The following is a 24,785-nucleotide window of genomic DNA, read 5'->3' as shown; positions in this document are numbered from 1 at the left end:
TCAGAGAAGAAAAAGAAATAAAAGGAATCCAAATCGGAAAAGAAGAAGTAAAGCTGTCACTGTTTGCAGATGACATGATACTATACATACAGAATCCTAAAGATGCTACCAGAAAACTACTAAAGCTAATCAATGAATTTGGTAAAGTAGCAGGATACAAAATTAATGCACAGAAATCTCTTGCATTCTTATACACTAATGATGAAAAATCTGAAAGTGAAAGTGAAATTAAGAAAACACTCCCATTTACCTTTGCAACAGAAAGAATAAAATATCTAGGAATATACCTACCTAAGGAGACAAAGTCCTGTATGCAGAAAATTATAAGACACTGATCAAAGAAATTAAAGATGATGCAAACAGATGGAGAGATATACCATATTCTTGGATTGGAAGAATCCACATTGTGAAAATGACTATACTACCCAAAGCAATCTACAGATTCAATGCAATCCCTATCAAATTACCACTGTCATTTTTCACAGACTAGAACAAAAAATTTCACAATTTGTATGGAAACACAAACGACCCCGAATAGCCAAATCAGTCTTGAAAAAGAAAAACGGAGTTGGAGAAATCAGGCTCCCTGACTTCAGAGTATACTACAAAGCTACAGTAATCAAGACAGTATGGTACTGACAGAAAAACAGAAATATAGATCAGTGGAACAGGATAGAAATCTCAGAGATAAACCCACGCACATATGGTCACCTTATCTTTGATGAAGGAGGTAAGAATATACAGTGGAGAAAAGACAGCCTCTTCAAAGTGGTGCTGGGAAAACTGGACAGCATGTAAAAGTATGAAATTAGAACACTCCCTAACACCATACACAAAAATAAAGTCAAACTGGATTAAAGATCTAAATGTAAGGCCAGACACTATCAAACTCTTAGAAGAAAACATAGGCAGAACACTCTATGACATAAATCACAGCAAGCTCCGTTTTGACCCACCTCCTAGAGAAATGGAAGTAAAAACAAAAATAAACAGCTGGGACCTAATGAAACTTAAAAGCTTTTGCACTGCAAAGGAAACCATAAACCAGATGAAAAGACAACCCTCAGAATGGGAGAAAATATTTGCAAATGAAGCAACTGACAAAGGATTAATCTCCAACATTTACAAGCAGCTCATGCAGCTCAATAGCAAACAAACAAAACAACCCAATCCAAAAATGGGCAGAAGACCTAACTAGACATTTCTCCAAAGAAGATATACAGATTGCCAACAAACACGTGAAAGGATGCTCAACATCACTAATCATTAGAGAAATGTAAATCAAAACTACAATGAGATATCATCTCACACCAGTCAGAATGGCACTCATCAAAAAATCTATAAACAATAAATGCTGGAAAGGGTGTGGAGAAAAGGGAACCCTCTTGCACTGTTGCCTGGAATGTATATTGATACAGCCACTATGGAAAACAGTATGGAGGTTCCTTAAAAAACTAGAAATAGAACTACCATATGACCCAACAGTCCCACTACTGGGAATATACCCTGTGAAAACCATAATTCAAAAAGAGTCGTGTACCACAATGTTCATTGCAGCTCTATTTACAATAGCCGGGACATGGAAGCAACCTAAGTGTCCATCAACAGATGAATGGATAAAGAAGATGTGGCACATATACACAATGGAATATTACTCAGCCATAAAAAGAAACGAAATTGAGTTATTTGTAGTGAGGTGGATGGACCTAGAGTCCTTCATATATAGTGAAGTAAGTCAGAAAGAGAAAAACAAATACCGTATGCTAATACATGTATATGGAATCTAAAAAAAAAAAAAAAATGGTCATGAAGGACCTAGGGGCAAGATGGGAATAAAGACGCAGATGTAGTAGAGAATGGACTTGAGGATACGGGGAGGGGGAAGGGTAAGATGGGACAAAGTGAGAGAGTGGCATGGACATATATACACTACCAAACCTAAAATAGATACCTAGTGGGAAGCAGCCACATAGCACAGGGAGATCAGCTTGGTGGTTTGTTACCACCTAGAGGGGTGGGAAAGGAGGGTGGAAGGGAGGAGATAGGGGGACATGTGTATATATATATATAGCTGATTCATTTTTTTATAAAGCAGAAACTAACACACCATTGTAAAGTAATTAGACTCCAATAAAGATGTTAAAAAAAACAACAGGGGCTTCCCTGGTGGCGCAGTGGTCGACAGTCCGCTTGCCGATGCAAGGGACACGGGTTCGGGCCCCAGTCCGGTAAGATCCCACATGCCACGGAGCGGCTGGGCCCGTGAGCCATGGCCACTGAGCCTGCGCGTCCAGAGCCCGTGCTCGGCAATGGGAGAGGCCACAACAGTGAGAGGCCCTCGTATCGCAAAAAACAAACAAACAAACAACATAACACTTAAAAGAATTGAATTTCAAAGACCAGGCTTAGGTAGGGGAACCAAAGATCCCACACTTTGTAGAAGGTGGTCTGAGGCTAGAAAAAGCTCCGGGAAGGAGGACAGGGAGAGGGACAGTGAAGTTCAGCTGGATCCTAAGACTTAATGAACAGAAAATTTGAATAAATGAAGAAAGGCAAGAAAGCATTCTTGAAGAGAAGGAATCAGTACAGTCCCAGAATGGGCTTTATGGAGCAGTGAAAAAGACCATCTGTCTATATATGGATAAGTAGTAAAAAATACAAATAGAAAGGTGGGCAAGGAGCAGACTGTGGGGGCAGTAAATATCCTGCTGTAACATACGGGTGAGAGAAAATAGAGAAGGTTTATTTGAATCAGAGCATGATGCCTTCAATAAACACTTCTGACTAGATTACTACTCACAGCCACAGTGCTAAGGGCCGAGGTTCATTCATTGACACAACAAACATTCATGAAGCTCTTTCAAGGGCGGAGTAGGGATTTGGGGAAATTTAGGTTCACACAGACTCATCCCCAAAACCCTGGGATCCGTACAGTTGCAGGACAGAGGACAGAGACTTAGCCAGGTGGTCGTAAGCCACTCAGGTGACTCAGGTAAGGTCAATCCTAGGAATTCCCAGCCAGTTCCAGGCACGGACACAGGGAGTCCAGGAGCAGGAAGTGCTTGAGACTGAGGGGTACTTGGTGTTGCTCTGGGAAGTGGGGCTCAAGATCAGTGCTGCCGGCCTCAGAAAAGCACGCTGGGACCAGGGTAGGGTCTTATCCACGGGGCTCCAGGAATTAGAACAGGCATTTGAGGGCCAAGGCTCAGTTAGATGAATTGGGGCAGGAGAGTCAGTAGTGAGGTCCTAGGCTCTGGGGAAGTCAGCGTTAGGCCTGGGCCCCACAGTGCAGGCAATGTGAGAGCTGTGGGGAAGAGGCTGGAGCTATTTCTACACCTGCTCCTTCAGTCAGAAGCCAGGACAGGATGGGCTGTCCCTGTGGGGACACCACAAGGCCTAGCTCTGGGATCTGGGGGAACTGAAGCCAGGAGAGGAGATGGACCCAGTAGAGGTGTTCAATTCGGGGTCTTAACCTGGTCCTCATTTCCCTATTGTCTGTTCATCTCTGAAGACTCTGGTCTCCAAAGGGTGAAGAAGAGGTATTCTAGTTGTACTAGAAGCACAGCTTTGCTAACAACTGACATCACTCTCTCCACCCTACCTCCTATCCCCCCAGGAAAGCTTGGGACCCCATCTGCTGGGATCATAGGGGTGGTGAATGGAGGGGAGCCAAGCACAGGTATATCTTGTTAAACAGTCTGCTTCAGCTACAGCGTAAATCTCAAAATCGGGTCTGAAACCTCAGCTGATAAACCCACTTGTTTCAGACAATTTCCAAAGAAACCAAATCTCCACCAGCTAGAAGAGATGGATGTGCTCTTGGGTAGTGCAGAAGTATCTGTGTTATGAAAAACAGAGGTGAGAATTGTGGTGAGAAGTCAGGGTTTCCTCTGAAGGTTTTTTATTGGTTAGATTTAAAGTAACATCCTTTAATCTTCCTAAGATGCCCCAGGGGAGCCTCCTGAAAACATCTGCTGGATTTGAGGGGTCAGGGAGTGCCTCCCTCATCCCCTCAGTATATGTGTTTGGTTTGGGATTTGTCAGTCTGGGAAGCTGAGGGCGCTGGGCAGCTCAGGCCTGGCAGATTTCCCCCCACCTGCCTAAAACTCAGCCCAGGGAGACAGAGGACCCTCCCCAGCCCAATTCTGCACCTTCACGCTCCAGCCCCTGGAGCTGTGGCCTTTATTTCCAGTCCTGGTCCCCCGGGGCTGCATGAGGAATGAGGACAGCTGATAAGCCTGACATTATTGACTTTATGGGGAGTATTCAATGAATTTGCTTTCTGCAAGAAGGCTGCACTCTTATCTGCTGCCCACAGAGCATCTAAATCCTCATCTAGGGGACCCGTTGATGAATCATGTCTCTTCTACAAAGAGCAGAGAATGTAAAGTGGAAGAGGGGAGTCGCACCCCACCCCTTTCTTTTCTCCAGTACCTGGTTCTGCCCACCCTCACCACCCTTGCTTTCCCACTGCACTTCGGTTTATTGGCTGGAAATAGAAGCACTCACAGCTCCAGGCCTACAAAGTTGAGGCCAAGCCAGCCTGGTCTTGAGAGTGTCAGCAGCTGGGCACACCCAGGGCTGTGCATCCCGCTACTTGGTAACTAAGGGAAGAAAAGCCCACTCACTTGAGGCAGTTACCTGTCCTGGTTTTTGCTGCGACGGTCAACATTTGCTCTGGACAGAAATACCCGCCTGGCCTCAACACCAGGTGTCTTGGTGGAGAAATGTGTGTGTGTGGTGGGGGGCAGTTACCAAGGGGTACTGGGTCTGGGGAGCTGGAGAGTGAAAATTAACTGGAAGAGAGAGCCTGATGCTCAAGGGAAGCTTTTCTTTCCCCCCTCTCTGACATCTCCTTAATCCATCCAGCCCTGGGATGTTGGCTTCAATTAGTGGAAGGAAATAAATGCTTCTTAGTAGCACGGGACCCAAAGCAACTGGGAGGAGAGAGGTGAGAGCCAGGATACTGAGTTGGACAAATGAAAGAAAAATATCAAAGTACCCTTTGGAGAAAATTAGAGGCATGTGTTCATATTCCCCATCTAGTTTTTGGGTAGAGTTTTCTGGTAATAAAATGAGTATTTATTGAGCAACTATGATTTTATTAGATGCCTATTACCACTGTTTTAAAGCATTTACTCCTAGTCACTAACTTCATGTACATTAGTGCACTGAGTCTTTACAATAATCCATGAAGTTGATGTTATTTCCAGTTTACAGCTGAGAAAATTGAGACTGGAAGAAGTTAAGTAACCTGCCCAGGATGGCAGCTGGTGTCAGAGCAGGAATTCAAACACCAGTCTGCCTCCAAAGCCTAATGAAAGGCCTCTCAGCTTCTATACAAAGCTGCTTTCCATTTGGTATTTCTCAGTACCTTTTCCCACTTAGTCCACAGCATATCAATGAGTATTTATTACTCCCAGTTTATAGAAAACAGGCTCAGAAGAGTAATTTCTTTTTGCAATTTGACCAGCTTTTTATTTCTTAAATAAGTGGCCAGTTTGAGAAAGTTACAATGCAGCAGTGAGCCTCTAGACCAATTAACAAATTCCTCTACTTAAATGCAAACCAGTAGCCTCATCATTGTGCTTATCCCAGGCAAGGCACTGGGTTAGCAGACAGAAAAGAGGGGAGACAGGAAGAAAGGGCATCAACGGGGCAGATGAACAACGGTACAGAGAACCTTTGCAAATCTGATTCCGGATTGTGGTCGGATCACTCTCCTCACCTCCACCTTCTTTATTCAAACAGGGCTCCTTACATGTGGATCCAGTTGAGGACCATCCCTGAGATTCAACGTTCGTTCACTCCTTCTTAGATGGAGGATGTTTGGTAACAGGCTGTGGCAAGCTTCCAAGTAAGGATAACTTATTTACAGAGTAATATTGTTTCTCCTCTTTTGTCACTGAAAGTCACAGTGTGCTGCAGGGGGGAAAAACCCAGTGGACGGCAGGTGTGCTTCCTCCTAAATCAGTATAATTTTTTTCCTTTGTTGTTCCTATCTATGAGTGTGTCCAGGGCCACAAAACCTGTGTGCCTCAGGGACTCTGGCCTAAAGATTCTAGCAGCTTTACTTTTCTGTCATGATTAGGGAATGACCTCAGGGAAGTCCCCAAATGATGATGAAACAGCCAGATCTCTCTTTCCTTAGGAGAGAAGATCAAAGCTCTCATCCCTCCCAACGCTCGGGTAAAGATGTGGGCCACATCAGTGTATTTCTTCCTTCCACGTACCCTGGTTTCCCACATCACCCGCTTTCATCATAAAGCAGCTACTTGCTCTGTTATTTTTTTCATTCAGGGGAGGGTAGAGTAGGGGAGGCGGGAAGAGGAGGTTAGCTAATCAGTTTGCCCTGTGAGTCCTATGAATGGAGTGACATTAACATCCACGAGAATTTATAGCCCCTGCTGGCTCTGAAAAGACGTTTGTGTAAAAATTGCTAGTAAAACAGTCAGCTGTGTTTGAAGGCTTGTTTCTTTGGGCATACATTTTAGAATTTATTTAAATACTCAATTTATTTGGGAGCTAAATTGTGGGGGAGTGGTATTTTGTTTTGTCTAGGATAACACCTTGTCATGTAACTTTATAATGAAAATATATAATTTCTCATATTAAATGAGAAAATTGGGTGAAATGCCTAGTGTGACACTTAGTACTTAGTGCTACATAATAGCGGTAGAGAATTCAGTGTGTGGCCCAGAGTTGGTGCTCGATGCCACCCCCTAGGTCAAGCCATCATCCTCTCTCGTCTGTATTCCTGTCACAGCTTCCTAGTCTCCCCACATCATTTATTGGCCCCCTCCATGCAGCAGCCAGAATGTTCTTCTCATCTCCTTAAAAAACAAATTAAGCAATCACCAGAAACTCCTTCCATGGCCTTAGAAGCATTCATTTCACAGAAACAAGCTATGTGACTTCTGACGGAAAGCAGGGCAAGCTGAAGGCAGCTGTTTGGAGAAATGAGTCAGTGCTGTCTTGCATTCATTCATCAAAAGCAAGTAAACTAGAATGAGACTTGCTTTAAAGAATTCAAAATGGAGATGGGGGCGCTTTTAAAAAAGAGGAGGGCTTCCCTGGTGGTGCAGTGGTTGAGAGTCCGCCTGCCGATGCAGGGGACACGGATTCGTGCCCCGGTCCGGGAAGATCCCACATGCCGCGGAGCTGCTAGGCGCGTGAGCCATGGCCGCTGAGCCTGCGCGTCCGGAGCCTGTGCTCCGCAACGGGAGAGGCCACAACAGTGGGAGGCCCGCGTACCTCAAAAAAAAACCCAGAGGATTCAAAGGAGTTTAAATTTCCCAAATAAAATATCACAGAAAGATAAAACCTATGACCAAAAGTAACACCCACATACTGACAAATTTAGTTGTAAAAGAATTGGCACAGTTTTATTTGGAAAAAGCAAATTTATAAACAGGAGTTGTAATATCACAAAACAAAATGGAATTCATGAGAAGAAGCAAGGCAAAGAAGATCACTTTATGTTGACACAGGGCACAATTCTCTTAAGTCAATAAAACTTCCAAGAGTCTTTATGTGCAAAATGCATTGTATCTCAAGATATAAATATTTAAAGCAAACACTCTTGGAAAAACCAAAAGGAAGGAACAGACACAAAACAGTAGAGGGAGATTTTCACATAACTCTCTCTAACAGATCAAATAGACCAAAACTCCCATGAATATAGAGGATCAATTTAATGGATGTATATAAAAAAATTTTATTTTTCAAACAAAGGCTATATCTCCTTTTCTATTACCTACGGATGATTTATAGAAGTTTTACCTAGAGAAACTCTTTATAAATATCCCAAAGCAAAAACAATATGGAGCATACCTTTGACTACACTGCAATAAAATTAGAAGTTAATAGCACATGGTTACCAAAAAATACAGCAATAAGGAAATTTTTTAAAAGTTTCAAAAGAAAAGTAAACAACAGATGTTAGAGGCTAATGGCAAAGATACTGCAAATGGAAGTGACGGATGACACCAAAGGTATATCAGAAGAAAATTCATAGCCTGAAATGCTTTTCTTATTAAACAAGAAAGAATGAAAATTAATAAACAATCTAAGAATGGGAGATGGAGAAAGAGCAAAATAAACATAGGCAAATGAAAAAGCAGATTTAATAAAGGTATGGTAGAAAGTGAAATAAGTCAGACAGAGAAAGACAAATACAGTATGATTTCACTCATATGTGAAATATTAAACAAGCAAAAACTAAAACTTAGATGAAGAAAATGGAATAGTGGTTACCAGAGGGGAAGGGGAGGGGGCGAAATAGCTAAAAGGGGGTCAACTCTATGGTGACGATAGAAACTAAACTTTCGGTGGTAAGCACGCTGTAGTGTATACAGAAGTTGAAATAGAATGTTGTACACAGGAAACTTATATAGTGTTATAAACCAGTTACCTCAATTAAAAAAGATGAAACTTAGAAAGTCAAAATAAATAAATAAATAAAGATATAGTAGAAATTAATACATTAGAAAATCAGAAAAATAGTGAACCACAGAGGTAGTTTTTTAAGAGAAAAATAAAATGGACAAGCTCTGCAAGCTAATAAAGGAGAGAGAAGTCCTAGACACATAACATGAGGAATGAGAAAGTTGATAATGTAAATACAGAGATATTTTTGAAAGCATTTGTTACCGACCAGGGTTCTTGGCCTTCCCCAATCAATGAAAATTGACTAGAGGCCATAGAAGGAATTCAGGCAAGGCTTTACTGGGGCCCCTGTTGCAGCAACCGGAAGCGAGAACAAACCACAGGTTCCTTTGTTTGCTTGCTCCCTGAGGGGGCGGTGAGCTTGTTCCTTATATGGGGCGAGGACAGGGGTGTGTCCAGGGGTCTCGCCGGAGGGGTGGCTGGGGTGGCTTAGGTGCTTTGCCCACCCCTTAGGTGGTGGGGTTTTCTTTATTTTTTTTTATTATTTTTTAAATTTATTTATTTATTATTGAGGTATAGTTGTTTTACAACATTGTGTTAGTTTCTACTGTACAGCAAAGTGGAGTTCCCTGTGCTATACAGCAGATTCTCATTATTTATCTATTTTATACATATTAGTGTGCAGAGGGCATGAGCACTACCCTGCTTTTGCTCCAGGCTCTTCAAAAGTGGCAGTTGGGTTTTTTGGTCTCTTTGTATCTTTTGTCCAGAATTTGTCCCAACTGCGCATGCACACAGTTATTTTTAGTCCCAGACAGTTTCTTTGTATTTTGCTGCTGGAGGAGAGGTGTGCCCAGGTGCAAGCATTGCAGCACTGCAGCAAAGGGGCCCAGGTCCCAGCCTGTCTCACTTTGAGTAACTGTATATAACACTTTATTAATGAATGTGAAAATGTCAAAGTTCATATGTCAAAATACCAAAGTTGACTTGCAGGGTAGCACACTTGAAGGAACAAAATCTATCTAGGATTTACTAGTAAATTTTATTAACTATCAAGAACCAGCTAATTCATGTGATGAACAAATTGATGGAAGCTTAACAATAGATGGATGGAAGGGGGGCTGAATGTATGACTGGATAGATGGAGAAACAGATGGTTGCTTTGGGGCCTGGATATGCAGAATTGGGGATTGGGAGGGGGGTTGAGAATGAGCAGGGAAGAAGGGAGTTTTAAGACTGGTTGGAGCTGACGCTTGACCTCCAGCCAAAATGACTTTGGTCCACAACCACCTGGGCTCACAGGAGTCCCTTCTGAAAACCTCAGGTTCGTCTTTTCTGAAGCTAACAGCCCCAGCACACAGGACTAGAGATCCAGCATTCACAGGCTAATCCAGACAGATCAATTAAGACAGCAGAACCAGAGAGGCTGACAATGCCCCAGCCCTCCTAGGGACCTGCTCTTCTCTCCCCAACCCTCTCATCCCTCCCCAGGAGCCCGCAGGTGCAGTCTCTCCAGGGGGCGGTGAGAGCCATGAATAGTAAGGGTTTTAGCTCAAGCACACAGAGGCGTTTAGCTGCCCAAACCTAATCCCCCAATAATCGGATTATGTAAATTCCTACTTCAACCCCCTTCCCCTGCAAGACCTCGCCCCTAAACTCTCCACACTGGGAGACAGGATGGGAGAGGGCCCATCATGCTGAAGCATCACTGCCAGTGGAGTGCTGCACCAAGACGGCTTCCCCCATTTCAGAAATTATAAAACCAACAGTAACATGGAAGAAACTTCAGAGGAGAAAACAAATGTCGTGCTGCACCAAGACGGCTTCCCCCATTTCAGAAATTATAAAACCAACAGTAACATGGAAGGAACTTCAGAGGAGAAAACAAATGTCAACCCCGGTTGCACTGTGCCAACACATCTGTGCTCCCTTCTCCACAGTCCTCATCTTTCCCCTCGTCCTGTCTCTCAGTCCTCGTCCGCTTGTACACAGGTCCTATTTTACACTTACTGTTGCTTAACTTAGCCTCACACATTTCCAGTCTTGCTTCCTAGTTGCTACACTTCTTTTTTACAACTGTAGAACGTGCCATTAAGAATATATTACCTCGCAGGCTTTTGGCCGAGAGGAAGGGTAATGTAGGTTCTTGGTTTAAATTCCAACATGCCCTCTATCAGGATTGAGGTACAACAGGTCGGGTGGGAGACCTGGGCGCCATGAGGCACCATGAGGCAGCAGTTCCCCTCAGTGGCACACAGAGACAGACGGCAGAAAGGACAAATCAGGGCTGCTCACTGCAAATATTAGAGTATGTTCCCAAAGGCCCCTTTTGTGCCTATGCATAATTGACCCATTCATTCTCTCCAACCCGCCCTCTAATCCATCCGCTGACTGCCACCAGAATGAGGCTTGTAACTGTAAATCAAAACACATCACTCCCATGTTCAAGGCACACAGCTGCCTTCATATGGACTGCCCTCTCCTCCACTCATACGTGTGTAGTTCCTATCCAGCATTTCCCACTTTTGCACCCAGGTGATCGGGGACCCTGCCTTGGACTCTGTGCTTTAGATGGACCTGCTCTGGTCCTCCTCCAATGCCCACCAGGTGCCCATTTCCCACATTCTAGACCACACCCAGGGTATCAGGGACCCCTGAATTTATACCACACTCTGTATATCCAGAACCCCTGCATTTCTGCTCAAATGGCCCTGAGTCTATTTTCAGAACCTTCACAGGGCTCTTCCTTAGGTCCGTGTGGGCTGGGATTCCACGTCATATACACAAGACCCTTCACAGAGAAGGGGGTGGGAAAAGAATGGGAATGTGGATGGGTCAGGAGTCTCCATTTGTACCCTTGTCCTGAGCCCCACATATGTCAGAGGCAGCCCTGCCTCAAGGCCTAGTTTAAATGGCATCCCTCCCACAAGCAATTGCTGATCCTCCAGCTAGAATCTTTGCCTCCTTAACTCCAATTTCATACTCTCTGGCACTCAGGACTGTCTGTCTTGTATTTAGTCATTTTTGTCATGTCCTCTTCCTCCCAAAGACTGTGAACTCCTTAAAGGCAGATACAGAATTTTCTTCACTTTCCTCCTGCCCTCTGAGAACTAGCAGTTTATGCAACAACTTTTTTATTTATAATAAGAACTGTATGCATTTATTTTGAGGAGGGGGACAGACAACCCCCAAATCTCAGTGGCTTACAACAGCAAAGATTTATTCCTCACTCCTGTGATGTGAAGGCTGTGGTTGCCTATGGGTTTGCTTTATGGCTTCCAGGCTGAGAAAGCAACCCCAGACATTACTTTCTCATGTCTAAGCCCAACCAGCAATCACTCTTTTTTTTTAAACATCTTTATTAGAGTATAATTGCTTTACAATGTTGTATTAGTTTCTGCTGTATAACAAAGTGAATCAGCTCTATGTATACATATATCCCCATATCCCCTCCCTCTTGCATCTCCCTCCCTCCCACCCTCCCTATCCCACCCCTCTAGGTGGCCACAAAGCACCGAGCTGATCTCCCTGTGCTATGCGGCTGCGGCTGCTTCCCAATAGCTATCTATTTTACATTTGGCTGTTAGAGCTTCTGTTCTGTCACCACCATGTCAAGTTTGCTCACATTCCATTGGCTGATGCAAGTCACATGGCCAAGCCTGGAAGGGAGTGAGGAATTGCTCTCCGTTCACCTACATGGAGGCATTGCCAGTCACATGACAATGGGAGGGGTTATATAATCCTCTCACAAGGAAGGGAGCCAGTAGTTGTAACAATAATACAATTTACCACAGTAAAATTTATAGTAGTCTGACTGTGTACTAGGTACAGTGCTAAATTTTACAGATGAGGAAATTGAGGTAGGGAGAATTACATGATTTACCTAGGGTCACATAACTGGGTACATCAGGGATTTCAACCTGGGTAATGCAAATCCAGAGTCCTTTGCTCTTATCCACTAAGCTTTAATGCATTTGTGAATTTATTGTGCCAAATCCTATGCTGGTACCTTCAGAGAGTGTGATGCCTAGAATTTTGTTACTTACCCATTCATTTATCAACCAACATTTGAAGAATGCCTGTTCACTGGGTTTGAGGAGGAGACAGACGAGATAAATGGGTAAAATATTACTAAATGGGGGTGAGTGCTAAGGAGAAGAATAAAGCAGGGCAGGAGCATGGAGAGTCCTGTGTATGTGAACGTGCAATTTTAGATACTGTGGTCAGAGAATCCTCATGGAGAAGGTGACATTTGAGCAAAGACCTGAAGAATGTCAGCTCCTTGAGGGCAGAATTTGTGTCTGTTTTGTTTGAAGTTGTATCCCCAGTGCCTGTAACAGGCACTGGCCCATAGCAGACACTCAATAATAATTTCTGAATGAATGAAAGGAGGTGAGGGAAGGAATTATTTGGATAACTTGAGGGGGAAGAGTGTTTCAGGCCGTAGAAACAGACAGTGCAAAGGCCCTGAGGCAGGAGGGTGCCTGGAGTGTTCCAGAGCTGAGTACACCCCAAGGAGAGAAGGAACACACGGGGTCTGGTAAAATCTGGGAGCCATTGTTAAGACTTCAGCTTAACTCTGAGTGAAATGGGGAGCCAGGGGAAGGCTTTGAGTGAGAAGTGACAGGAACCTGACTTGGGTTTTCATAGGATCATTCTGGGTGATGTTGGAGAATGGACGGAAAGAGGAAAGTACAGAATCAGGAAGACCAATGAGGAGGCCCTGAAATACCAAGTCCCCGGGGCACTCTGGAAGCTGGGATGAATAAATCTGGGGATCTGTCCGGTGCAGTGATTGTTAAATTTCTTTGTGCATCTTCATCTGCTGGGATACTTAGTAAAAACGCAGATTTCGGACCCCATCCCCAGAAAACCTGATCTGGTGGTCTGGGTTGTGGATATTGAGATCTGCCTCCCCTCACCCATGATTCTGAAGCAAGTGGTTCTTGAACTACAGTTGGAGACTTACTGGGCCTTAAATGATTGACATCTGATGAGTTAACCACGTGGCATGGACTTTCCGAGGTTTGTAGACGTGGAAGAGGGTGGGTACGTCACACGCCCGGCTTCGCCGTGGCCGGGTAGGTGGCACGACCCCTCCCGTCCCCAAGCCTTAGGCAAAGCAGGGTTCTCCTTCCGCCTCTGCTCCGTTTCTGGAACACAGGGAGGCTGGTCCTGGGAAGCGGGCGCGCCGCGGGGGGAGGGGGGAGGGAGGGACCTGCGGAGTCCGGGTCAGAAAGGGGCCCCCTGGGTCCCCGAGACAAAGGGCGGTGTCCTATAAAGGCGGTAGCGGAGGCGCGGCGCCCAGGCGAGGGCGACAGCTACGGCGCGCGCGGGCTCCTCGATCTTGGAGAGGAGGTGCGTGGACTCCGAGAGGGACGTGGGCACTGCCGGAGCTGGTGGGCCAGCGGGTCTCCGGCGCAGCTCCCCGAGTCCGAGCCGCACTCGCTGCGGAGGGCAGGGGTGTGGAGTTGACTTGGTGGCAGCCACCAAGGCGACTCGGTGAGAGAACCTGGGAGCTTTTCGCGGAGCAGGGGCGGTGGTGCGGCTCCGGGGGAGCCTGGCGGGTCCTCTAGCGCGTGTTGGCGGGGCTGCTGCGCCTTGGTGTCCGATGCCCGGGCACCCCTTGATGTGTCTCCGAGGGCCGCTTAGGCAGCTTCTGCGTCGGGATGAGCGACTCCTGGACACCTGGCAGGTGCGAAACTTTAGCTGAGATGCTTTCCCGGACGCCTGAACTTCATCGCAAGGCAGGCGCTGCCGGCGAAGGGGAGCAAAAGTTATACAAAGAAAAAGGGAAAAGCCGGGAATGAAGCGGTCAAGGGCAGCAGGTTGGGCGGGGTGGGCGGCGAGGCGCGGGTGTTGAGTGCGTTTTGGAACAGGTGGCGCTCCCAGTGCGCCGGGAGCGCACCCAAAGACCCGCATTCATAGCAGATGTACTTATTTAGAAGAGTTGTCTACTGAGAAAAGTAATTGCATAATAGTATGTATTCTGATTTTTAAAGGATACATATATTTTATATAAAATATATGTGTGTGTGTGTGTATATATATATATATATATATATACACACACACACACATATATTATATATACACACACCAAACTGGCTACTGCTGGGGAATGAGTTTGAATAGGTAGATGGATAAGGATGGTCTTTTATTTTTTGCTTTATCACTTGTGTACTGCTTGAATTTTTTTTTCTAAAGTTATCATGTGTTATTTCTATAGTAACTTCAAAAGGCAAAGCTGTGCCTAGTGTTGGAGGTTAGGCACCTTCCCCTAACGAACTTGTATAAACCACACTTCACTGCCCTCTTTCTGGACAGTGTTTCCGCTTACTTTTAAAAGAAAGATGAAAGAGACAAATACACAGGACCAAAGGCCAGAAAGAGAAATTTAAAGTTTTATGAAAAAAGAGCAGTGTGAGTCTGAATGCCTGGGACAGGCCACCATAGAAATGTTAGCTGTACTTCTGTGCTGCAACCTTTCTAGCTGACCTGGGCTCTGTGTCCAGGAAACACCCACACGAAAAAGCAGCACCTTTTCTGGGGGCATAATTGTTCTTTTCTCCAGTAACCTGTTACCTTCTGTGGTGACAGTATAAGTAGAAGTTTGTGCACACCTATATTCCTATTCAGTTTACCGTGACATTCCTCCTGTCCAGGCATTCTTAGTCTGGGGCCCATGACACACACCCACTCGGGTGTATGGATAGAATTCAGGCGTTCTATATATTTAGGTGGGAAAAAATTACATCTTTATGTCTACTGACCTTTAGTTTAAATTTAGCATTTCCTTTATTTATGAATGTGAGTAAAAACTACTTTGGCACTAGTCGTGCTGATGACTTTGTCACCAATAAAAATCATACTTTCAACTCATGTTGCAGATCTTCTGAAAAAATCATTTAAGTATCACTACTTAGAAATGATGGTAACAAATCTGTTTAATGTGTTAAGAGTGAAGCACAGGTATTACTGTCTTGCTTTTTAGAATTATTTTAATACCTATGAAGTATAATTGGTTATTTTATGTGTCTATTTTAATTCATACATTTAAAACTCTTATTCTGAGAAGGGAACCAAAGGCTTTTTCCTTCATGTATTTGAAATCATTGTTCTGAGATGAAATCCGTCCCTAGGCTTCCCCAGACTGCCAAAAAGGTCCATGGCACAAAAAAGGTTATGGACCCTGACTCAGCAGGAGTCAGTGGTGACATAGATGCATAAATACTCAGGCTTGGGACACAGGCTCTGCCACACAGGGATGTGTGACTTGGGACAAAAAAACTTCACGCCTGTTTCAACATCTGTCAGATGTTCTCTGATTCTGTGGCATCTGGGGTACTTTTTCAGTTCTTAAATTACTCTGAATCAAGATTAGCAGCCATCACTCCTTGCAACAGGAAAAACACTAAATGCCACTTTCCTTTGATTTATTAAGTCCTTAGCAATTTTCCAGTGACCTCTACTTTGAGTTTTTCCAGCTTGTTAAATCACTGATTTCTATTTCCCCCTGTGGAGAAGGAGAGTAACACACTTGAGGATAAGTCAACAAGTAATTATTAAGCATGTCCTAGGATGGCAAGGCTACGTTTCAGAAGCCTTCTCTTCTCCCCATTTCCTCTGTCTGCTTCTCACAATAGGATGGAGCCCTCTCAGAAGAGAACACCAGTTAGTTTATCCTGCCTAATCTTTTCTTCCCAGCTTGAAAAAGACCCCCCATGGGACTAGTGAATGAGCTAAAGCCTCTTTTGACAAGAGAAGCTTAAAAGTGACTTTGCTTCCACAGTCCTGGCTGCAAAGCAACCAGCCTTGGTGTGAGCAAAACTGCATAGTTTTTTAAATCCCCTTGATTTAGGTTCAAACCTTCATATTTTAGGTATAGTTGGATACAGGTCTGACAAAGCTCATATTTTCATTGTAGATCCAAAGGCTAGGTTATTTAGAAATAACTTAGGTAGATAAAAGGCAAGGGCAGGGCATTGTGGCATTTCAGCATAGAAAGAGGCCTTGGGGATCACTCCGTTCAGTTTGAAAGCCCCCTAGAATGCCTGAGTTCGGTGCTGTTTCTCTGCTCCTAGAGCCCCTGTGCTTCCCTCTCTGTGTCACAGGGCAGTGGGCTCCTCAGTGTCCAGCAGTGAGCACAGTGTCTGGCACGTAGAGTCAGTAAGTGTTGATAGTAAAGCTTAGAGTGCATGTGACTGTCTTGGATCATGGGTCCAACTAGGAGTGTCTCCACAGAGAGAGGAAATAGACTTAAGTGGCTGATGGAGGGAGCCTGAGGCCAGCCGGTGAACTTGAGCCGCTATGATTCTGCTCACCACTGGCTTCTCAGCACAGCACTGGCCTCTCCAACCCAGGCAGAAGCAGGAAAGGCATCAAGGACCTGCATGGGGAAATGTCCTGGGGGGCATATATCCTTGTAGCTTATTTTATACATAATAGTTTGTACCTCTTAATCCCTTAGATACTGCTTCCTTCTCAAACATAGTTTTGCTAGGTCTCAGAACTCCTGTTTGGAGAGTAGAGCAGTGTTCTCAGCATTGGGTACACGCGGAGATCACACAGGGGTGCGCTGCTTGGATCTCACTTCAAGAAAAAACTTGCAGTTCAGCTGCAGGGAGTGCAGTTAGCTGACAGCCTTCAGTGGCAGTGCCCTCAGGAGGGGCCTCCGTTCTTCCGGCAGCCCCCAGCCTATGAGTGAGCGTGGCAGCGCTGCCAGGATCTGGTGATTTCTGCCCAGTGGGGTCTCCTCTACAGTCACTCTTTGCCCTAGAGCTCCCTGTTGGGTTGACTGCCATTTTAACAGGTCTGCATCACAGCCTACCCTTTTGTACCATATGTGCCAGTTTTTAACCCTCCAACTCCTTCCTGCAACGTGGGCTGTTAACACAAACAACAGGTGTGGAAGGAAACTGGCACTTTGAGCGGCACCTACCAAGTGCCTGACATTCTACATGGCGCTTTGTATAACTTTTCTCAGATATTCGGGATGTTTACCTACAAACTCATATCCTCAGGAAAGCCCAAATAAAACTAGGAGATTGGGATTGACATATATCCACTAATATGTATAAAATAGATAACTAATAAGAACCTGCTGTATAAAAACATACATAAAATAAAATTCAAAAAAAGAAATAGAAAAAAGGTAGAACTTAGGGAAAAGTTCAATGGCATTGACCCAATCATTTTGGTCTTGACATGGTTCTTTTACACCTTTCTCTAGTCAGCAAGTGTAGCTCTGGACTTGGCCCTTGGTGTGTGGGACCTTCTGCTGTGATTTTTAAGTGTTTATGTATGTGCTGCCTCCTCCACCAGACCATCCAATAAGCTCCTTGAGCACCAGTACCCAGTCCTACCATGTCCACAAACCCATGGAACAGAACAGGTCTACAGGAAGGGTTAAAATAAAGCAACAAAGGCAGCAAGAGCCAAGAGATTACAGTAGAGGCTTGGTTACAGGAAAACAAGGGGTCACCCCCAGGAATATTCAGTACCTCACAAGTCATTTTTCTTTATAAATATATTTATTATTTTGTTGTATTTATTCCCCAACACTTTTATAGCCATTACTATGTGTCAGGCACTGTTACAGTGATTTACAAATATTAACTTATTTCATTCTCCTAATAGCCTTTGTCTTCCACCAGTGGCTGTGGGCATGGGGGGCTCTGGGATGGCCTGGAAGCCTTTATAGGAATGAAAAGGAGGATTGGATCTGCTCTTTAAAGAATGTGTAGAAATAGGCAAGAAGACAGCAAGGAGGGAATTCAAGGGACAGAAAGATGGCATGTGTGAAGGTGTGGAGTTAGGAATATTTACTACTCTTTGTGGGCACAGGAAGGGGCCCTCTGCCCAGGTTGCTGAGACTGGAGCAGGCGGCAAACTGACCATAAACCGAGAGCACCAAACGTTGGGTGCTGGGCTTTGGCTCGTTTGCTGATGCGTCATAAAGGTTCCCATTAACGTAGGTTAATCCAAGCCACCTGAACAAAGGGGCCTATGCCTCTAAATGTTAAAAAGGGCACAATTAAGAATTGGCAATATGCGATAATAATCACCTCTCCCAGGGTCGGAAAGGTCATCCAAATTCAACCTTGGAGAGCCTGGATATCTTCCACAGCATCCACGCCAAATCGTCACCCCCCCCCCCGCCCCTTTTCTTCTTTTGTCACGCTAAACAACCCCACTTCTGCTCCTCACGCAGCTGGGTTTCAAGGCTCTTCATCATCCTGTTCATCCCCCTCTAAATGTGGTCCAGTTTAGATATTTTAGCTCTTACACAGCGGGCCCAATCCTGCAGATGAGGTCGGCCAGCTAAGAGGAGAGTTGTGCTGTCACCTTCTTCACTCCAAATATTATCTCGTTAATGAAGCCTAGATCTCAGCACCCACCTTTTTAAAGAATCTATATTCAACTCTCTATTAGCAAATATATGTTTTATTCACACACGTACTCAATCCTACACTGTGCCTGATTCTGAACAATTAGGAAGAGTTGGTTATAACAGTAGTAATAGGGGTATTAAGATAAAACCACATTTTAACTGGAGGCTTCAAAACACCCAGGGAGAGAAACGCTTAAGGAAGGTGTTCTTATCCTGCCCTTTCTTCTGCCATGTTTTCTTCCCTTGTCAAAGGAAGATTCAAAGCACCTGGAAATGAGGCAATGCATTTCCTAAGATCTGAGTGGAGAAGACTAACATCTCAAGTTCCTGGCAGGACATGTGCTACCCAGCAGGCCTCTGACAAGGTATTGGCCCTCAGGGCCCTTTCTTTTTCTCGTCTCAGGAGCTCCAACATGACCAGAAAGATCTTCACAAACACCAGGGAGCGGTGGAGGCAGCAGAACGTCAACAGTGCCTTTGCTAAGCTGAGGAAGCTCATCCCCACTCACCCTCCCGACAAGAAGCTGAGCAAAAACGAAACGCTTCGCCTGGCGATGAGGTACATCAACTTCCTGGTGAAGGTCTTGGGGGAGCAAAGCCTACAGCAAACGGGAGTGGCTGCTCCGGGAAATATTCTGGGCCTCTTCCCCCAAGGACCCCACCTGCCGGACAGGACTCTCCTTGGTGATTACCAGGTTCCATCATCCGGCCCAAGCCACCACATTCCGTAGTGGGGCTCTGGCTGTCGTCACCCCAGGCAGCACTGGTTCAGAAGTAACTAGCTGTCGACAGCCTTTTGCATGTTCCAGAGCAACCTGATGAATAATTTGTGAGGCATGAATTTAAGCTTCATAGGAGGTGGCTCAGGGTCGGCTTCAGGATGCTGAAAGGGACCATGAGGAACGTGGCTTGGGCGTCTGTCACCCCCCACCCCCAGGGCTTCAGTCAGATCAGCCTGTCTCTGTCTATGTTATAAATCTGGGTTCTGCATAAGATGTTGTTTGAAAAAAAAAAAAAAAGACCCTTAGGTTAAAAACTGGTTTGAAAATCACTGTTTTACTCCGTATGTTTTCAGTTATAAGAAAGTTTTCTCAAAATGGATCTCAGATGGTTGAGTAGCAAATGCTTCCCTCTGAACATATTTTAAAGTTTGTTTTGAAAAATGAGGCATATTTGATCAAGGGTGAACAATGTAAGACAAATGAAAAGATAGCCCTTGCAGAAACCAGCCTGGAGACTTGCAGGAACATCTGTGAAGAAAAGACCCTCCTGACATGTGAGGACCACAGGAAGGCAGCAGATACCTGTGGAAGAGCTCTGCATCCTTTATCTCTATGGACATGTGAGGTGTCACTTGCACAGGGCTGTGTATGTATATGTTATCTCTAAAGCCAAATGGTGGATTATACCTGTGAGAGGAAAGGACCTGATAATTTACGAGAGTTCATAGTTTTCTTATGAAAACCAGCTAGCTAAAATAGGTTTTCTAACCCCTTAGTTTCCCATGTCAGGTATCAAAACTTTTAATTTAGCCTGAGTTTCTGCTGACTTAAGACCTGTAAAATTCAAATATAATGATGAAAATCTAAATATTACCATTTAATAGAGAGCTTAACAAAAGATGTAGACAATAGGAATGTTGATACCAGACTTTAATGAATTCATGAACATGTGATTTGTTTTCCCTGCTATGGAGCATTAGCTCAGTCTACACTGGGAGAGGCGGTACCCACAATGAGTGAAACAGCGTGGATCTGGCAGAACTCACCCCCTTGTGCCACCCTGATGATGCTTAGATTCAAAAAGGGATCCCATAGTTGAGCCCAGAATACAAATAATGTCATTTGATTGTCTATGGGACATTTCATTTCCCCAGAGTTCTTGGTGGTGCATTGGTTTTAAAACCATCTGAACTACAGGCAGGAAATAGATGGATTTGAGATCATGTATACACAGTAGAGGAATTTAAATTTTCTGCCACTCTAGAAAGAAGGTATTTGATTTATGAAAGGCTGAAATGAGCCTCTTTGGTTTGGTGCTTAGAAGAAATCTGGATGAGGCGCCCTCAAAATCTCATTCTCCCAAAATAGCAAGGTCATAATGTAAACTCTACACAGCGTTGACGCTTGTAGAACAACGCGTTTATCAGAAACAATGCATTTTCCGTGTAGATCCTTTCTTTAAACTGCATTCAGTAAATGTCCCCACAGACCCAGAATAGTCCTGGGAAACACATAAGCACAGAGACCAGGGGATTTCCCCTGAATTTGCATTTCTTTCTCATGAGCTTATGTGGACTTACATTTGTCCCCAAACTACCAGGTGATAGTACATCTCAAAGCTTTAATGACAGTTTGTCAATTGAGTAATATTGCTTATTCTCTCATCTGGCATTAACTCAAAGTAACACTTTTGACAGCATTTTTATATTAGCCTCATGTTGCTGAGGAAGGCAGAGAAGACCTCTTTGCCTGAACACGGGATTTTACTGCTCTTCTCAGAATGAGTGCACTTCTCTGCTGCTGGGGCCATGTCTGTTGTGCACAGAAGGCCTTTCCACTGAAAAGTAACCGAGTACCGCCAAAAAGTCGTGAGGAGATTGAGTATCGTTAAACTAAATGAGGGAACAGTTATTTAAAGAAACCCTATAGGAAATTCCTACAATAAATGAATAAACATTTAAAATATTACTTAATGTAATTCATCTCTTAAATGATTTCTTTTGCAAGTTGGATTTTGGCCTATCAAGTTGTGTTAGGTTAAAGTGACTGTTAAAAGGAATTGTAGTTATATGGACCAAAACCTTGCCAAGGTATCTGTGAGACTGGAAGCTAATTCTAAAATCACTCCACAGCCTTCCTTGGTGTCCTGTACTTACGGCTTGGTGATTGCAGTAGTAAGAATTTATGGTTCAAATGAATTCTAGTTCACTGATGGTACATCTCTTTATGGGCCATTTGCACCCAAAAGAAAACTTTAGACATATTATATCATTTATGCTACTCTGTTACTTGAAAACAAGTGTTTGTTCCGCTATGGGCACCACTGGAAACTTCCGGAAGCCAAGTATAAACAGGCCCATTTATTTATACAGATCATTAGATTGGCGAATTCTACTCCTCCTTTTACAGAGGAGAAAACAGTCCAGAGGGTTTTGAAGTAACTTTCCAGAGGTCACATGGACAGTTAGTGCCACCCAGGACATAGTGTGAGATCTTCTGAGCCAGCACGTCCAGCCTGTCTACAGCTCTGTACAGCCACTAAGGATTTTAGGATTGAAAATGGCCAAGCACCTCATTATTAGACTCATCTCTTTTCAATAGTGTTCAGTGATCTTCATATGCCTTTTAATTGAATTATTGTGCTTTGTAGAATGTGATTAGAGGTACCAACCAAAGATTTTATTTGGTGATGTGTTTTGTGAGTTTGTAATCATTGATTCTAAATTGCTATTTAACTATTAACTTATTGAAAATAAATTATTTAAGAAAAGAAATTGTTTTTTTTTTCTTTAGAAAGTATTTCACAAATTTACTAAGCACATCCACCCATTCTGTCCATCCTTTGAACCCCACTCCCCCTGTTATCTTGAGTCTAAAAAAAAAATCTAGGGCTTCCCTGGTGGTGCAGTGGTTAAGAATCTGCCTGCCAATGCAAGGGACACGGGTTCGAGCCCTGGCCCGGGAGGATCCCACGTGCCGCGGAGCAACTAAGCCTGTGCACCACAACTACTGAGCCTGAGCTCTAGAGCCCACAAGCCACAACTACTGAGTCCACGTGCCACAACTACTGAAGCCTGTGCACCGCAACAAGAGAAGCCACCACAGTGAGAAGCCTGCACACTGCAACGGAGAGTAGCCCCCACTCACTGCAACTAGAGAAAGCCCGCGCACAGCAATGAAGACCCAACACAGCCAAAAATAAATACATTTATTAAAAAAAAATATCTAGCATCCCTTAATTAGTCCCTCCCTTCACTTCATTTTTCACACAGCTTCCTAACTGTCCTTCTCAAATCACAGCTATGGTCAGGTCGTCCCCTGCTATCAAGCCTTTAGTGTCTTGTCCACCAGACTGAGACAGATGCCATACCCCAGCAAACCAAGCCCTCTGCAGCCTGGCTCAATGTACTATTCCCTTTACTTTCCACAATTGCCTAAGTATTTTATACCTGCTAATGAAACCACTTCACTTGGTGGTCCAACAGGCCACACTCTAATACCTCTGACTTTCCTCTTGTGAGTCCATCTGCTTGCACTAAATTCCACTTGCTAAAATCCTTCATGACTGATCTTAAATACCACTCCTTCAGGAAGCTTGACTCATCTTAAACACCACCTTACATGAAGTCCTCCTAGATTTCCACGACTCAGTCTAATTTCTCCTTTTGTAGAATCCTCTTATATGCTTCAAGACCCTTACTTCCTCTCCCCTGTGTTATATACATCTTGTGCATATTCTGTCCCCAGCAACAAGTTAAGATCTCCTTGAGGGCAGTGACAGTTTATAACATTGAGTCTTCACAACAGCCTTGCCAGTGACCTCACTTTTAAAATGAGAAAACTATACCGAGACTAGCTCCATTAAGAATACTCCTCTAGCCTCCCCTGAAAGACGACACTGAAATGCAACTTGAACAGGCTGAATTTTCGTGAGAAATCCCAAGTCTAAAGCTCTTCTTTTTTTTTTTTTAATTTTTATTGGAGTATAGTTGATTTACAATGTTGTGTTAGTTTCAGGTGTACAGCAAAGTGAATCAGTTATACGTATACATATATCCACTCTTTTTTAGATTCTTTTCCCATCTGGGCCATTACAGAGCATTGAGTAGAGAGTTTCCTGTGCTATACAGTAGGTCTTCATCAGTTATTTATTTTATATATAGTAGTGTGTATGTGTCTATCCCTAAAGCTCTTCTTAAAAGTTTGTTTCTCAAAATATCCATTCACCAAGTCTCTTGCAGCACCTGCCTGATGAGGTTTCACCAGCTAAGAATGGCTTGAGATGACCCAAATATGTATAAGTTACGCACCACAGGCTTTGTCCTTAAAAGGCCAAAGGATGAAAGGGGTCAAGAGAATGGACAGCTTAACTGCTGACCTGCAGGCCAAAGGTTAGCTAAAAGTCATATCCTTAAATAAAAAGGTCAAAGATAAGGAGGGACTCTAAAAGCTTAATGGCAATGCAAAGTGGGGGATTTAAAGTGGCAGGTGTTAGGAAGGAATGCCAAGGGGAGAGTGTGGTTCAGGATTATAAGAAGCCAGGGCATGGGCTCCTAAACACACCCTCCCTTCTATGACTATTGGAGTTTACTATAAACAGGGAAATTTCTGTTCTATTTTCTCTTTATTGCTAATGACCTATCATTAGCATTAAAAATCACTAGGTTTAAAAGATTTTTAATCTAGATTTTAAAAAGCACTAGATTTTTACATAAACCTTAGTTAGATTTGTAATCTACCAAATAATGTTTACTCTAAGAATTTAATTTCCAGAGCTCAAGGGGGTAGTCGAATGAGGCAAGCTGTAGACTTGCCTTTTCTGGATAATTTTAAAAATCAGGGTTATCCAATATGTTCATACACTTGGACCTTAGTAACTCTCCTTCGAGGAAGCTATCATAAAGAAATAATCAGAATTATGGTCAAAGGATTATATATATGGGTATCTATTTCAGAATTGTTTACAATACAATATAAGTAAAAATAAAGTAAATTTATGGTAATAAAAGTCAGAGCCAAGATTTGCTGAGTGCTTACGATATGCCAGGCACTGTGACAAGAGCTTCCTGCATATCAGCTCACCTAATCTTCATAACAATATTATATTGCTAATATAATATCAATTATATGTATTGTTCTCACTTCACAGATGATGAAACTGAAATTTAGGAGATTTTTTTTTTAATGAGTGAATTAAAAAAAATTTTTTTTAATTTTATATTGGAGTATATTTGATTAATAGTGTTCTGTTAGTTTCAGGTGTACAGCAAAGTGATTCAGTT

At 43.7% G+C, this 24,785-nt stretch overlaps 2 protein-coding genes across 5 annotated transcripts in view; both read left to right on the top strand.

The window, feature by feature from the left end:
• The window catches only part of FKTN (fukutin), a 102,664-nt gene extending 83,473 nt beyond the window's left edge, over positions 1-19,191 (top strand). Inside the window, exons 11-12 of one of the 2 annotated variants that reach the window (XR_011377528.1) lie at positions 5,752-5,857; positions 19,161-19,191. The gene's annotated coding sequence lies outside the window, so the exon portion shown is untranslated. Of the gene's footprint in view, positions 1-5,751; positions 5,858-19,160 lie in introns of those variants that run through there. The other variant, XM_070045707.1, reaches the window with a different exon arrangement.
• TAL2 (TAL bHLH transcription factor 2) overlaps positions 1-22,236 on the top strand; it is a 38,051-nt gene extending 15,815 nt beyond the window's left edge. The window contains exons 2-3 of one of the 3 annotated variants that reach the window (XM_060300675.2): positions 5,752-5,857; positions 19,185-22,236. In XM_060300675.2, coding sequence (XP_060156658.1) covers positions 5,826-5,857; positions 19,185-19,512 — 360 coding nt within the window. In that variant the 5' untranslated portion in view covers positions 5,752-5,825 and the 3' untranslated portion in view covers positions 19,513-22,236. Of the gene's footprint in view, positions 1-5,751; positions 5,858-19,033 lie in introns of those variants that run through there. The other 2 variants (XM_030859124.2, XM_060300674.1) reach the window with 2 other exon arrangements.
• Positions 22,237-24,785: the final 2,549 nt, after the last annotated feature.

Source organism: Globicephala melas, chromosome 6, assembly GCF_963455315.2.
Source record: "Globicephala melas chromosome 6, mGloMel1.2, whole genome shotgun sequence".
Classification (NCBI taxonomy): domain Eukaryota; kingdom Metazoa; phylum Chordata; class Mammalia; order Artiodactyla; family Delphinidae; genus Globicephala; species Globicephala melas.
Note: the sequence above shows the minus strand (reverse complement) of the source record. Positions and strands in the feature narration are given on the sequence as shown.